Source organism: Elgaria multicarinata, chromosome 2 (genome assembly GCF_023053635.1).
Source record: "Elgaria multicarinata webbii isolate HBS135686 ecotype San Diego chromosome 2, rElgMul1.1.pri, whole genome shotgun sequence".
In the NCBI taxonomy this organism is placed as follows: domain Eukaryota; kingdom Metazoa; phylum Chordata; class Lepidosauria; order Squamata; family Anguidae; genus Elgaria; species Elgaria multicarinata.
This window is the reverse complement of record NC_086172.1, coordinates 88805283-88820541: the sequence shown is the minus strand read 5'-3', so window position 1 is coordinate 88820541 and position 15259 is coordinate 88805283. Positions and strand designations below refer to the sequence as shown.

General features: G+C 41.6%; 1 protein-coding gene across 2 annotated transcripts in view; it reads right to left on the bottom strand.

Annotated features, from left to right (window-relative positions):
- Positions 1 to 15259, bottom strand: part of BRSK2 (BR serine/threonine kinase 2) — a 475468-nt gene that overhangs the window by 76297 nt on the left and 383912 nt on the right. For both annotated transcript variants that reach the window (XM_063117117.1, XM_063117118.1), the window contains exons 6-8: positions 13668 to 13701; positions 12362 to 12430; positions 8808 to 8954 (exon numbers count right to left, since the gene is read on the bottom strand). In XM_063117117.1, the coding sequence (XP_062973187.1) occupies positions 8808 to 8954; positions 12362 to 12430; positions 13668 to 13701 (250 nt within the window). The remainder of the gene's footprint in view (positions 1 to 8807; positions 8955 to 12361; positions 12431 to 13667; positions 13702 to 15259) is intronic.

Here is a 15259-nt window from a genome sequence, read left to right as displayed (position 1 = left end):
GCTCCTTGCCTCTCTACCTCCCTTCATTGGAGATCAGAAATGGAAGGTCATGTCAAAAGTTGCATGAGATTTAGAGATTTCTTAAGGATATAGGAGCTGACTGAAAAGTTCACAGGTTCAAGGGATGAAACAGCCAAGATGGTTGTTAGATGGATAGAATCTGGGGAAAGGGCCATGAAAAGACCAGGAGGAGTGAAGCCAATGAAGGCAACTTGGCCTTGCTCCTCTTCTGCATTCCCCAGGAAAGCTGAGGAAGAACAAAGCTGAGCTGGCTCAGTCCCCTTCGCTCCTCCGTTGCCCTCTGACAAATGAGCTTTGCTTCTTTCCAGCTGGGGATCAGAGATAACAGTAGGGATTCCTCAGGGAGTTAACAGTGGGGATTCCACTCCCTGCTAACTTCCCAAAGCCACTGCTAGCCTCCAGGGTGTGTGGACTCTTGGGGAGAGGCTTGGGGAGGGCCTGCATAGTGAGCCCAAACCTCCACGGGCCAGAAAGGGAACCCCCACAGACTGGATTAGACCCACAGGCCAGACACTCCCCATCCCTGCACTAAACAAGCAATACTAAACAAGAGCTTTATCACACCAGCGTTACACTGTGCAATCACTGAATTGCATGCAAAGGACTCCGAAGTTTTCCACCTTATAATCTGCTTTGATTGTGAAGTACTCCCATGCATCCTGCCTCAATTGTGCAATAAAGCAAAAAGATTCGCCGTATTTATCCCCTACATTTTGAGTGTATCTTCCGAGCCGCCACTGGGACTCAGGAGCAGGATTTTAAAGAAATGCTTACATCTGCATAAGCTTTAAAGATAAAGACACCAAAATTGGCACAGTAATAGATAATAGGGAGAGCTTTAAACATACCAAATTTGAATTGAATTGGGTCATCCATTGATTTTTTTATGATTTTTTACATTTCCCCACTTAAACTCACTTCCTGCTATACAAAGGATCGCTGTCGCCCCGTAGCAAAAACGACAACTGCAAAAGCTTAGCGCTACAGGGATAATTCAAGGGAAGCAGGTACGTGGCATGAAGCTTTAAGATTCAGAACTGCAGTGGCAGCAATGTTGATGCAGAAGCCATGTTCCAGGAGTTTTCTTGTGGTGTCAAAAATAACCAGGCCACAGCAAAACTCTCCACATTTTTCAATGAAAGTCACATGTAACATTTGTTCTAGGTCCTCAGACATAGCCAAGCTAGAAGTAGTCCTACATACAAAGGAAACTGATGGTTTGCTAGGTATTGGTTCCAAGTGAATGGGCCTCAGAACAAACTGCTGGACTTTCAAGGCAATATGTTTGCAAACGTTCACAGTGCAGATGGGCTGGTGGTAGCTGTGACCTGGGGTTGGGCAGACAACTGGAACAATGTGTAAGCCCTTCTGGCTGAAATATGGGATCAGAGGCCCATTAAACTGGTCAGCAAGAACTGAGGCAGCTGTCCTGCTCCAATTACTTTTCACTTCATTTCCAGACTAATGAGAACTGGTGAGCCAAAACATGTGCATGGGTATGTGAGGAAACACAGCAAACTGACAGAAGGCTGCTTTGAGATAGAGAGAAGGAGGCCCACACAGACAGCAAGGGAATCAAAGGCTTCTGTACATTATATAACCATCACCTTGGGAAGCTCTGAGCAAACTTTTGTTTTTTAATGAGGCGACTTGTTTGGTATGATAGGGATTTTCCTACATTAAAAGTACATGAAATAGAATTCTGAACAGTTCTGAACAGGAGTTGAAAGTGGGTAAGAAAGTCTAAGAGTCTCCTTTAAAAAGTAAGGGAAAATATTAGGTCTTCTGTTCCTAGCAAGTTAGCAACACATTCTAGCTCACTATGGCTCAGGCTACGAATAGAGGGTTGTGTATGTTTTCCATCGAATGCTTCACAATCTGATACAACTCCTATTCATCACCTGTAGATGGAATGTTTATGCTTTACGGACCATGCCAGTCCATATACATACAGGAAACCTATCCTCCTCAAACACCCCTTCTTCATCTAAACTCGGGGAGGGGAGTCATATGATATTGGGAAAGGTTTCCAGGTCACCTGTTGATAAATCACATCAGGGCTGCAGTTCCTGTTGTCTCAGCTGCTATGTATTGGAACATCAATATCTAACACATCCTGTCTGCAACTATACTGAAGAAAACCTGTGTTCTTATTTATTATATGCATTGATATCCTGTTTTTCTTCACCAACGTTCAAAGATGGTCTTCCATCCAAGACTTGACTGATCTAAAGTTGATTTATTTATATGCAACAGTTTGCAACTTAACAGACATTTACTATTTTAAGGGCTATTCTCAACAATATGTTATGACTCTGAATATACTTATATTTGTGTAATTGCATACTCTAATTTCAGAGTACAATGTCCAATCCCAACCGTGTGCATTACGGCTCTTTCACAAGGCTGTTCCACCTGCCATACATACACTAAGTAAAGAAGCACAGCCATTCATGACTTCAGACAAGAGTGCAGATGATAGGCCTAAGGCATGTCCAAGTCTCTTTCCAGCCCCGCCTTCCTCCCCCTTAATCTGGATCTGTGTCACAATGGCTGAAGCAACAGTTTCCATGCTAGAAGGCTTTGCAATAGTTTCCAAGACAAAAGAGTCTGCAATGTTTGAGACAGTTTGACCCTTCATATAAGGACATCAAATGTGGTCAAATGGTGCCTTAAAAATAAACTCATGGCACTGTTTTTCTATCCCATTCTGAAAGCATGTTTAAAAGTCCTGGTTGGGGTATGAAATGTGTTGTATAAATCAGCCTCTATTCTTGCTCAAATTTAATTATATCGAAACACGATGATATCATACATGCCTGCTTGCTGCTGCCAATATGTTCGCTACTTTTTTTTGTTTTGTTTTTAAAAGATGCAGTAATTAATTAATGCTTTGTTGCTTTTCATCTACTTTAAAGTGACAAGGAAGGGTTACAAGAGGGCAATTGATTTTGACAAGGAGATGACTGCAGGCTTTTGCTCTGCAGTGCAAGGGAGGGTGATCCACAGTGGGAGTTAATCTCATTCCTTCTCCCTTCATTTAAATTTTAAATGTTAAAACATGTTGCTTAAATGTGTTTAAGTGACAAAAGGTACTTAACAGGCCTCCCCAAAGGGTTTCTCTCTCTCTCTCTCTCTCTCTCTCTCTCTCTCTTCACCAGTGCAGAGTTGAATGCCATGGAGGCGTGGTGTGTGTGTGTGTGTGTGTGTGTGTGTGTGTGTCTGTCTGTCTGTCTGTCTTTCAACATTCCATTTCCCTTTATCACATGGGCAAGTTTCGAATGTTTGCCAGATGCATGATAAAAACAAGCTCTTTGGACACAGATGCTGTAGAAGCGCCAGTGTTCATTCAGGAAGAAGAGGGAACAAGGACCACAGTTTTGCAGATGTCCATGCAATGAAAATGCCAGGGCCTTCTCAGCAGGAACACCCAATTATGGAATGCCTTGAACAATGAAGTGTGATTAGCCCCTGTGCAGGTGAAGACTGTTTGATTCTGGCAGGCTTTTGTTGTATGTAGCAGATAATGTTCTTATGATTTGTTTTTAACTGCTGACCCCCTCTCTTTGGTTGACGTCTTTATATTGTTTTATGGAACTGTAATTTTTAAATTATGCAGGCTACGCTGAGTGTAGCTTTTGCACCAGAAGAGCGGAATATAAATGCTTAAATAGATACATAAATAAAAGACTGTGGCCCCGTTCAGACAACACGCTAAACCACACTGCTTAACCACAAAGTAGTGTGTTGTCTGAACGGGGCTTGTGATTAGCAAACACCAAGAACAAAACAAAAAACCAACCCCAAGTCTAATGAAAATGTTGTTTTAGGACCAGTATATCTGACAGACCACTGCTCCCAGGTGAGCCTGCTCATCTACTGAGATGCAGGCCCACTTCTATTTCCCAACAACCCCACATGTACGCTTAATTGTGACTAGGGAGAGACCCTTTTCAGCAGCTGCCCGTAGGCTGCCCCTTTCGAGGGAGGCCCACCTCTCTTTTTCATGAATGACCTTCCAGAAGCTGTGAAGACCTTCCTTTTTAGGAAGGCATATACAGTATGTAATATGTAACCTGCTGTTTGAATCTGTCTGTTGGTGGGGTTTTTTTTTTTTAAAAAAAAATCAAAATATTTTGACTGTTGTAGTTTTTATCTTCTGCTGCTATTTTCATGTTTAGTAGTTCTGTTTTAAGTTGTAGGGATTTTTTTAATTGTTAAAATGTATCATTTTTGTTATATGATTTGAGCTCCCAGGAAGAATGTGGGGTCTAAATGTTTATAAATAAATAAATAAATAAATAAATAAATAAATAAATAAATAAATAAAATGAAAACAAAGGCATATGCAAACTTTTATGTTGTACAGAGCTTGTCATCAGGCCCACTAGAAAGCTAGTTTTAAGTTAAAGAGGGACTAATTCAAATAGTCAATTCAATTAAACAGAGGCCTGATCAGAAAATCTTTGTAATGACCCAATAAACACATTTAGTAAAGGAGCACTGAACATTTGCATAGATTATGTAAATTAATGGTAAATTAAAGTTCATTCAAATCAGGATACGGAGCAATTCCATAAACACCCATGCTGCTATTGAAATGCAAACACAAACACACACACACACACACTTAGAGGGAATGTAGGAACAGACTCCCAGAATGTGACGGATTTAGGATATTATGAGTCACTCACCAAACTGCATGCAACCTAGACTGATAATGAATGGAACTGAAGATAGGCAATTACTATGCAGTGAGGTGAGGGTTTCATTTCAGTCCCTAGCAGCTTCCCGGGGGTGGGGTGGGGATGGGGATGGGGGAAATCGAATGTTCTTAAATCATTGTTCCATTTAATGCAGACTGACTCAATAGTGTGCCGACTTCTTTTGAGAAGTCAATCACTAATCTAAGTTCTGATTTATAAATATTTTAACAATGAAGATCTGGAAGGAGTTTTAGATTTATTTTTTTTCATAGATACTTCCATGCAGAAGGATTTTGCAAACTCATTGCTGGGTGACCATATGGAAAGTTGAACAGGGCTCCTGTATCTTCAACAGTTGTACAGAAGAGGGAATTTGTGTGGATAGCGCTTAATTGAGTCTGGTTGATGAAGGGATGAGAACAAGCATAGCTGGGATAATAAATTGGCCGCAACTTTTATTGACTCGCTTGAATAGGCTTGGTGGGGGCACCGGGCTTGGATCCAGTAATCAGCCTGCCTGCCTGCTGACCGATTCCCCTTCCTGGCCCACATGCCAGGAGCAGTGGTGGTGGATGGAAAGGCCAGGGACACAGCGCAGACTGCTAATGGGAAACCCCTTACCTCCACCACAGACATGGCAAGCTTATAGCCCCCGCGCTGGTTTGGTCTTGGTGCCACATCCCTGAGATTCCTTATGGGAATCCTCACCCAATCCCACTCCCTCTCACCGATAGATCCAGCCCAATGCCTATCACGCCTATGTAACTTGTGACAAATGTTATAAAATGAAGCATCCATAAAGAATTTGCTGATAGTCCAGATCAATTTATATACAGTGGAATTAATCTTGCAATGGGGAAGGCAAAAACCCTGCACAGTCTTTGCCAATTGGTGTGCAGGTAAAATTCCTTCCCAGAACTATTAACTGGCGACTACTTCTGTGACTGCAAGACATCTTACCACCGTGGGTGGGTGGGGAGGTCAGCAACTGCAATCCTGGAGCCACATGGCATGAGAGGTTGCCTTTGGGAGCCTCAGGTTGAACTTGAGGCAGAACAAAGGAGTGATTGCATTCTGCCCCAACCCCATCATCATGCAGATCGGCTCAGTTGTCCCCTCCTGGGAAGGAGCTGCTGCTGCTGTGGCTGTGCCACTGCTCTTCGCTAGCCTTTGCCCCTTCATAGCCAGTCTGCTCACCCTCACAATTCAGCACTCCCCATTAAGGGAGAACACAGATTTTCAGCAGGTGTCATTTGTATGCATGCAGCACCTGGTGAAATTCCCTCTTCATCACAACAATTAAAGCTGCAGGAGCCCTGCACTCGTGACCAAATACAAAAAAGGTCGGGGCTCCTGCAGCTTTAACTGTTGTGATGGAGAGAATTTCACCAGGTGCTGCATGCATACAAATGGCACCTGCTGAAATTTCCTTTTCCATACAATTGTTAAAGATACAGGAGCCCTGTCCTCCTTTCCGATACAAAAAGCACCTATAAAAACCTCAAAAATAATAATGATCAGTAGTCAAATTAGAAGTCCTGCATTTCAAAATAATTTAAACTGCTTACCTCACCATATTAACATGGTATACACAAAAAGTATCACAGTGCAACCTTGGCATAAGTTAACTACAAAATCTAGCTAGAGACAGCTTCCTTAAGTAAAGCTTTCTTCCCTCAGAGCACAGGAAAGTTATTGTAGGCATACACAGAGCTTCCCTACATTTTTTTTAAAAATGTGGTGCCTTACCATGGCTTTTAGCATCCACTTTCTTTGTGGGATAAGATCAGTACCATTTACACGGGTGGCCACATATTTTGAAATTGAACACTTCCTCTGTCTGCTTGCTCCATGTGCTCAATTCAGTTTAATGAGATACCACCATCTAGTGGTGTAATTATAGCCCAACACTGCGGTTACATACTAGGAGATGGTGCATTTTCCCAGATATTCCCACGTTATCTCTGGGGGTTTAAAACCCGCAATTTCCAGGGGATAGCACGGAAGGAGCCCTGGATACTGTCAACATCATGTAATGAACCTGCAAACTTCCTTGATTGGCCAATCACGATCATGTTATAAATTGCTGGTTTAGAGAAGCTCACAAATCCGAAACAAAATAACTGAATGTATGGAATCTACACAGTTTGGTTCCAAATAGTGACAGTCCAAAGTTCAGGAAGTGTGTGTGTTTGGAGGTGGGGGCTGTAATGGTGAACTTATAACCCCGCTTCTGATCTGATTATAAACTAAGCCCAAACTCCAATAACATTGGGGTCTAGCTCATTATTAGTTCACTGTCACCATCACCCATGTCCCTGCTATTATATCCATCCCCTGCCCTTCCTAATTACTTGATGGGAGTGGCAACAATAGGAAGGCCTCCTTCATGGCCTCTCTGCGATGCTCCCAATCCACCTTCCCTGGTGCCTTGAAAACTTCAACAGTAGCATCCCAAGTGTGAGGGGCCCCAAAACAAATGTAGTTTCTCTGGGTGCTCAGTTCCTTATTATGGACATCAAGTTACCGAGAAACTACATGTTCCAAGGTTTATTGTGCAGGGACACAATACTGCAGGTGCAAGGACCCCTGGATCCCAGCATGCTCAAAGTCCACATTAAGGACAAATGTACTCTAAAACACTGCAGTGTTGGCTCTCTAGTACCAGGCACCAGAGAGGGAGGAAGAAATGCCTCCTCTATTGTTACTGCTAGGTAAATGAGAAGGGAAGCCATTTTCAGGAGGAGACTGGGGTACATTTGGATTCTGTTGTTCTCCTAATGAGTTCTCAGGAGAATTTGTATTTTTGTTATGGTTTATTGTTTTCATTTGTAAACTGCCCTGGGAACTTTTACTGAAGTCTAAATATCCAGGAAATGAATAAATAAATTAGAAGTACAATGGGGTACAGATTTCAGAATTAAAGCCCTATAAAAATAACTTGGTTTGCTACCCCAATACTGAGTCAAGCCCAGTTCTGAGGGGTGTTTGCCCATCACTAATATCCTGAGCATGATAGAATAACTCAGGGTGCTTCATAGTCTGCCTCTGGGAATCCCAACAAGTCGAGGTTCATAATATACCATCTAAAAGAATCAAAATTGGGGATTCTTACAAGGGGAAGTGAGTAGCACTTGGATGGGTAGATGTGTTAGACATTAAATGACGATGACAACAACAGGCCTGCACTATGAACCTTTTACTGTACATCATTCTTTTAACGGCAACCCTAGCATAACAGAATGGTTATTTGAAATGCAGATTTGGCATTTTAGAAGACACCTTCTTGTAATGTGAATAAATATATCACAGGCTAATGTAAGATAATCTATGATGTGATAGGCTTAAGCCTAAGTGAGGGCCTGGTTGTACACAAGGGTGGCTTCTCAACTAGCTGAGAATAAATACAAATTTTATTCAGGTGTTAGGGCCAGAGTATTGGAAGGGGTATGGAAAGAGTGGGTAAAAAAACCCCACACCAATAAACAGGGCTAATGGTATTTTAAATTTTCACACCAAGGAAATTTCACAGCCATTAGAGCTAGAAACTTGCATTATTTAAAATAAAGTGCTGGGGGTTGTAGTCCAAAACATCTGGAGGGACCTAGTTTGGGAAGGCTGATTTAGATGTAAATTCATTGACCCAGTTCACATGTGACAGCAGCGATTCCAGGTTTATTTAACCCATGCAGGGACAAATGGAGCATGCAAGCCATTTCTGATTTCAATTAACAATCCAGAAATGCCTCATTCCTGGATTGTTTTGTGACATTCTCACCCAGTAATTCTGGGTTGTTAATTCAGAGTTAACCCAACAATTGCCTGTGGCTTGTTGCTGGGTTAATTCTGTGTTGTTTAACCCATAAACCCCCAGACTTTCTGGGTTCAGACGTCACAAAACATGCCAGGGATGGGGCATTCCTGGGCAGTTAATTGAAATCAGAAATGACTTGCATGCTCTGTTCATCCCTGCAATGTATGGGTTAAACAACCCAGGAAGTGCCTCTGTGACATGCAAACCAGGTCATTGGATGTCTTGGAAAGTGGAAGTCATGAGATCTGCAGTGAATGTCTTCTTACCGTCAGCCGTTTCGAGGCATCCACTTCAATCATCCCCCGCAAGAGATTTTGACAGTCTGGGGGGATGAAATGTGGCATATGAAACACACCACGTTTCACTTTCTCCAGCAGCTGCCGCAAGTTATCATCATCGAATGGTAGGGCGCCCTGCAGCAGCATGATAGAAAAAACAAGAGAGGTAAATGAAGAAGGTGAATGGATGTTGAGCAAAAGTAATGGAAGAACAGTGGAGATAAATGAGAAGACATAAAGACAGGGGCCCCTACCTCTTTGGACTGTGGGCACATTTAGGAATTTGAGAAATTCCTGCTGAGGGCACTGCCACAAAATGGCTCCCACTGAGGATGTGGCTAGTCACACAATGGCTGCTGTGGGGGCTTGGCTAGTCAAGAGGTGGTGGGGAGAAATAGCAAGGCTAGAGGTTGAGAGGGAGGAGGATATGGAAAGATTTGCTTCCTGATCCACCCAAACTTCTTCCATCCACAGACTTTTTCTCTATGCTCTCTCTCTCCACTCCCAGCTTCTAACCTCACTATTTCTCTCCTTTTCCCATTCCTAGCCTTGCTTTCTCTCCCCTCTACCCCATTGCCTTGCTTTTCTCTTACTGCCCACTGAACATCTGACCAGTGGCAGGTTTTGGAACAGGAAGAAGAGTGCTCTACTGTTTTTCAATTTTTTATTATTAACACTTTTTCTGAAGGAGGTAGAGATTTACCCACAGAAGCCATGGCGCCTGTGGCCACTATGTTGAGAATCCCTGCACTAAGAAAATTGGTTCCCAAACAAAGATAAGGGTAGGAAACAATTTTCCATCGTCTCAAAACAGTAGTTCCCTTTAACTTTTCCAGCATGGAAAATAAAGCCTGGTTGAACTTAATTTATTATTTTGAATTTTAATTAGCTTCTGAAGAACAGAATAAAGCTTGAACGATTTTCATGAAAACTATCCATAGATACAAAAATCCACTTAAATTCAACTGAGCTATCAGTTGTAGTCACGAGGCTTTGATTTGCTGGCAGTCCTCCTGGGCAAACTCTTAACAGCAGATGTGCTTATCTGCTCTTTGGTTCTAATCTCCTCTGGACATATTTACACCAAACACTAAAAGGCCGCTGTTTAGCATCAGAGAATTTTTCACCTTAGAAAATATCAAATGGCCAGAAGGAACTGCAACTGACCAGAATATGACCTGTGCTCATGTTTAATAATAAAAAGAAAAGGCATTCTAGTGCCTTTATTCAGAATATTCAGTTCAGGGACCATGTTTCTATCAACTCCTGATTCCAGCCCTTTAACTGGATTGCTGTTTAATTAGCTGATATAGTTTTCAAGCAGAACTGAGTCCACAATGAATGTGTTTCCCAGCTAGTGAAAATGAAGGTAAAAACACACTGGATAATCAATGGCTTTCTTAGGACCTATTCATTATCAAAGAATGTATCTAATCTGTCCATTATCTTTGCTTCAATACCTTATGAAGCATAAGAGAAGGAAATTGAGAAAAAATGGCAATCAAATTTTCAATCTTGTACATTTACTTCATTGAAATTGAGCTCTCTGTGTGTGTGTTGTACTTATGTTTGGAAAATGGGGGTGGGTGGGTAAAAAGACGTGCATTACTTGGTAACAGTTTTAATTTTATGCCTGACAAGATACATCTGACTAAATTATGTAATTTCAGCCTATACTCAAAATGTATATTAACAGATGTCACCAAGACCTTTGGTATGAAACCCAATATGACCACATTCAAGTGTCAACATTAATACAATGCACAAGATATAGCTAGGGCAGAGGTCCCAAGCTCTTGGGGCCTGTGGGCACATTTGGCATTTTATGCCACCAGGGGGCTATCTAAACATTGTCTTTGCCCCACGGTGGCTGCGAATCAGTGCTGCTTTGGTTCTATGGCCAGATCTACACCAAGCAGGACACTTTGGAAACGTTTTGAAAACTGCATATGGACTGTGTCCTGGGCTCCAATAGTTGTCACTACTGTTATAAACCATTTTAAAGCAGTACTGTAAATCCTGCCTGTGACGCAGCCGCCGACTTGCATCTGCTGTGGGGCAAATAGACGAAGCTGTACAATGTGAGGGCTTCTGCTCTGAAAGGCAGCCAAGAAATGTTTTAAATAAATTAGTAAATAAATTTTGGACTAAAACTCCATTACCCTCTGCTAGCATGGCCAATAGTCAGGGGTAGAGTGAATTGTAGTTCAAACACGTGGAAGGCACCAGGCTGGGAAGTCTGTCCTCGGCCAAAGCCCTGTGTGTTCATATCTCTAAGACTGATGCCAATTCCTTAATTTTATCATCATGTATCTCATGTAAGAAAGCAATTAAACAGACATGTTGGCTCAGTTCAGACAAGACTTTAGTCAACAGTGGTTTTAGAACTCCACGGTGGAGTTTTTACACCACCATTGAAAAATGTGTTGACTGGTGGGAATGGTGGAGGTTTTTTTTGGAAAACACTCCACACGGAATACCCACACTGTGCAGAGGAGAGTTCCTGCACAACGATTGTGTTGCATGTGTGGTGGGCTCTGTAGAGTTTTATGATGCATTGAGTTGACTTTTTCCACTGGCTACAGAGTTCTTTGGCAAGAGTGGCGAAAGGAGTGAGTGCTGCTCTAGGAGAGCTACTGGGATTGTTTTTTGCCGCAGCAATGGTTGATGGGATACCATCGGGAGAACCAGGGGAGGAGAGAGGGTGGAGAAACTGTCACTCAAATGCTGCATTGACTTTTACTCAACTCTGTGGTAGCTCACAGTCACACAACGGTGGAGTTAGAACAAGTTGAGTGAGGAGTACCCCCTAAAAACTCAACTTTTGAGTGGAGTTTTCACACTGCGTTGACTAACATGTTGTCTGAACTGAGCTATTGTGGTCATTTTGCAGAACTGAAAGAATAAAAATACCAGAAATTCTTAATATTTTTAGAAGTCCTATGAGAGGTGTTTTTTTTTTTTTTACTATCTGTTGTATTATGGAAGGTTTACTTACTTTGGACAATCAAACAGTTCTCTCTCTTTCGCTTAAAATAATAAAGAATAACTGCTTGATGTTAATGAAAGCTCAGGAAATCATGAGAAGGTCATTAATAAATAGCAAATTGGCCATAAAACCAATGACATACGTGATTATTTTTTTTTAAAAAAATCACTCCTTTGGTGCCCTCCCTGTTATAACAGTAACACCACAGTCTATGAATGCTGGGATTCCCAATCCTCAATGGGAAACAAGCCCCAGTGAGTGTAGTGAGGCTTATTCTCAAGTAAATGTGCATATGAGTGCAACCTAAAAAAAGCTTTCACTCCTATAAACCCTCTTCTTCCCTTTATACCAAGATCAGCATTTTAGAGAAGTTGGAAAATTTGTCACACATTTCCGTTATTGGAATGATGCAGATAAGTCGCATTTGGGACATATAGGGTAAGGAAAGAGAGAGAAAATGAATTCAGCAAACATGCAGGTGATGTCAAAATCTAAATATAAAAAAAATAGAGCAGCATTTTTAAAAATAACATGGAGCGAGGAGATGACTCACCACTAACAATGCAAATAAAATGACTCCACAGCTCCAGACGTCTGCTTTTCTCCCATCATATTTTTCTCCCTGCATAATATGGAATTTGGAGGTTTAAACAAAAGTTGTTAGAGAAACAATATGTTTTAGTGTATTTGAATTCAATGGGAGGGAACAATGAGAAACCTCTTTCTCCCCCAAATACATAAACAATGTATTACAGAGATCTCAAATATTATACAAAATATTTATTGTGTAATATTTATTTATGTAAACCAACACTTGCACTATATTAACAGAGCTTGCTAGTACAACAGATTCCCTAGGAAACACATTGTACTAGCAAATGCTATTGATGTTGCTCAAGAATTGGTTTCCACCACTGCAACACCAATAGTGGTTAGCACAGCGTTGGATCCTTCCCATTGGGTGAGAAGGGACAAAAGGGATTTAGCTGATCCTATGGGTGCACAACGATGAACCTCAAAAGAAAAAAGGAAAGGAAAAGGGTAAAAGAAGAACTAGTATTTCCAATTCAATACCTGTTTGTTTGTTTGTTTTTTAAAGGTACCCCCCAAGACATGAGGAACAATGTCCAAAAACTCTAATTAAGAAGCATTAAGAAGGTTTGATGACTCACACCTTGTCTATGATCTGGAAGATGACAGGGGCAATGTACTGTAATGGCTTGGGTGAGGAAAAGACTAAAGGATCAGCACAAAACCTGAAATGTCAGAAATGCCTTTAGGATATTAAGAAGCTGTATGTCTCCCAGTTGATTCTTTATGGGGCTTGGAATTAGTCATTATTTGTCAGATCTTAACATCAGCCATCAATTCTCTGCCATTGATTTTATGGAGCTTAGCTTCACAATATCTCCAGAGACTGCATGTTTAATGTAATGCCCTTTCGGTTTACCAGGCTACCAGGGGCTGCAGGTATAGGGAAGGAGGACATTCCCCCTTCTTGGTGTCCAGTGGCACAGCAAGAGCAGCACAGGAAATCATGTTCTGTCTCTCTTAGATGGAGGCTGTGATGAAGGGAAAAGGTGATCCCAAAAGACATGAATAGCTTTGAAAGGGCAAATAAATGAAATAAAACTTGAGAACCGATGCTTTCGCTGTTAGGGTATGTTAGGGTGATATCGTGAGTGACCTTTCATTTTGAAATTTTTTAAACCCTTTGCATTATTGAGAGACCCAATGTGGGAAATTTTATGTCTTTTACAATGTGGCTGAAGATGATCCAAAGTCACTCAATAATAAAAAGGTTTCTTTTTTTTCCTTTTTGTTTTGTATAATGATGTTGTGATTTCAAGCTCACTTACCCGGATTACTTCTGGGCAGGCATAATGTGGTGACCTGAAAAAGAAAACATGATCCAGTGAGTGCAAAATCCCCCCTTATCTGTATTTATTATGGTCTTTCAGAGCCAGCTCTACCAGTGGAGCGTTATCAGGGGAAATTCCAGTGTCCATCCCGCCACCAGGGCAGAGCAATCCTAAATTCAGTGTCCAAAAACCTAGAGTCCTGTCAGCTCACATTGGCTTTCCTCCAGTGCTTCCTCCCCCCATTATTTTCTATAATGTCCCTCCCATTCAACCAATGAAGAAAAACTTACTGCTATTTAGGCCCCTGCTTCCATACCCCACTCCCTATGCCCATGGTGCTTTCTGCCAGCACACCTGGTTGCCTGCTCAGTGGACATGTCATCCTGCTGGCGGAGCAGCACTTCTGCCCCATCCTAACACTCCCGGCCCCCAGCCAGCATTCAGCAGGGGTTAGAATTGCTCCAGGAGATATTAAAAATAGGCTGAGGTAACAGAAATGCTTTCACTAAACTCCTAAAATGTACATGATGTGTAATCACTCAGTGGCTCAGTTCAGACAACATGTTTCTCAACGGTGGTTTTAGAACTCCACAGTGGAGATTTTACACCACCATTAAGAAATGTGTTGTCTGGTGGGAAAACTCCACCCCATGGTGGAGGTTTTTTTGGGAAAACACTCCACGCAGAATATCCACATTGTGCAGGGGAGAGTTCCTGCACAACCGTTGTGTTGCGTGTTGTGTGGAGGGCTCTGTGGAGTTTTCCATTGTGTTGAGTTGACTTTTCCCACTGGCTATAAAGTTCCCTGGCAAGAACAGTGAAAAGAGGGAGTGCCACTCTAGGAGAGCTGCAGGGATTGGTCCCCCCCACCCAGCAATGGTTGATGGGATACCATTGGGAGGACTGGGGGAGGAGAGAGGACAGAGGAACTGTCAATCAAATGTCACAGTGGATTTTACCCAACTCCACAGTAGCCCACAGCCACACAATGGTGGAGTTAGAACATGTTGTGTGGGGAGTGCCCCCTAAAAACTCCATCGTTGAGTGGAGTTTTTACACTGTGTTGACTAACACATTGTCTAAACTGAGCTAGTGAGTTATCATTTGATGACTCACACCTGAATATGAATGGTTGAATGAATATATGTTTATTACATAACACTTTGGCATAATAATATTAATAATATAGTGAAATAAAATAAAGTAAAACCAACAGGCAGAATTATCTATCTACCCAGCTCACTAGCTAAAATACAAGTCAACTTTCAACCAAATGTGATTATACCTCACTATTATGTATTTTATATTTACTATTGTTCCCAGCCTCGATCAGAATGGAGAGGCGTAAGAAATAAATTATTATTATTATTATTATTATTATTATTATTATTATTACAACAACACACTAAGTTTCTGCTACTAAAATCAGGCCTAATTTTAGCTGAAGCAGATAGGATCACTCCTAAGCAGTCCCTACTACTGTCATCAACAATTTCATCTAGTGCTTTCATTTAAAATTTTAATATTCTTGCTCCTCTGGGGGTCATGACTGGATGAGAACTACAAGCAGTTCTAGTTGGGGAATTTGT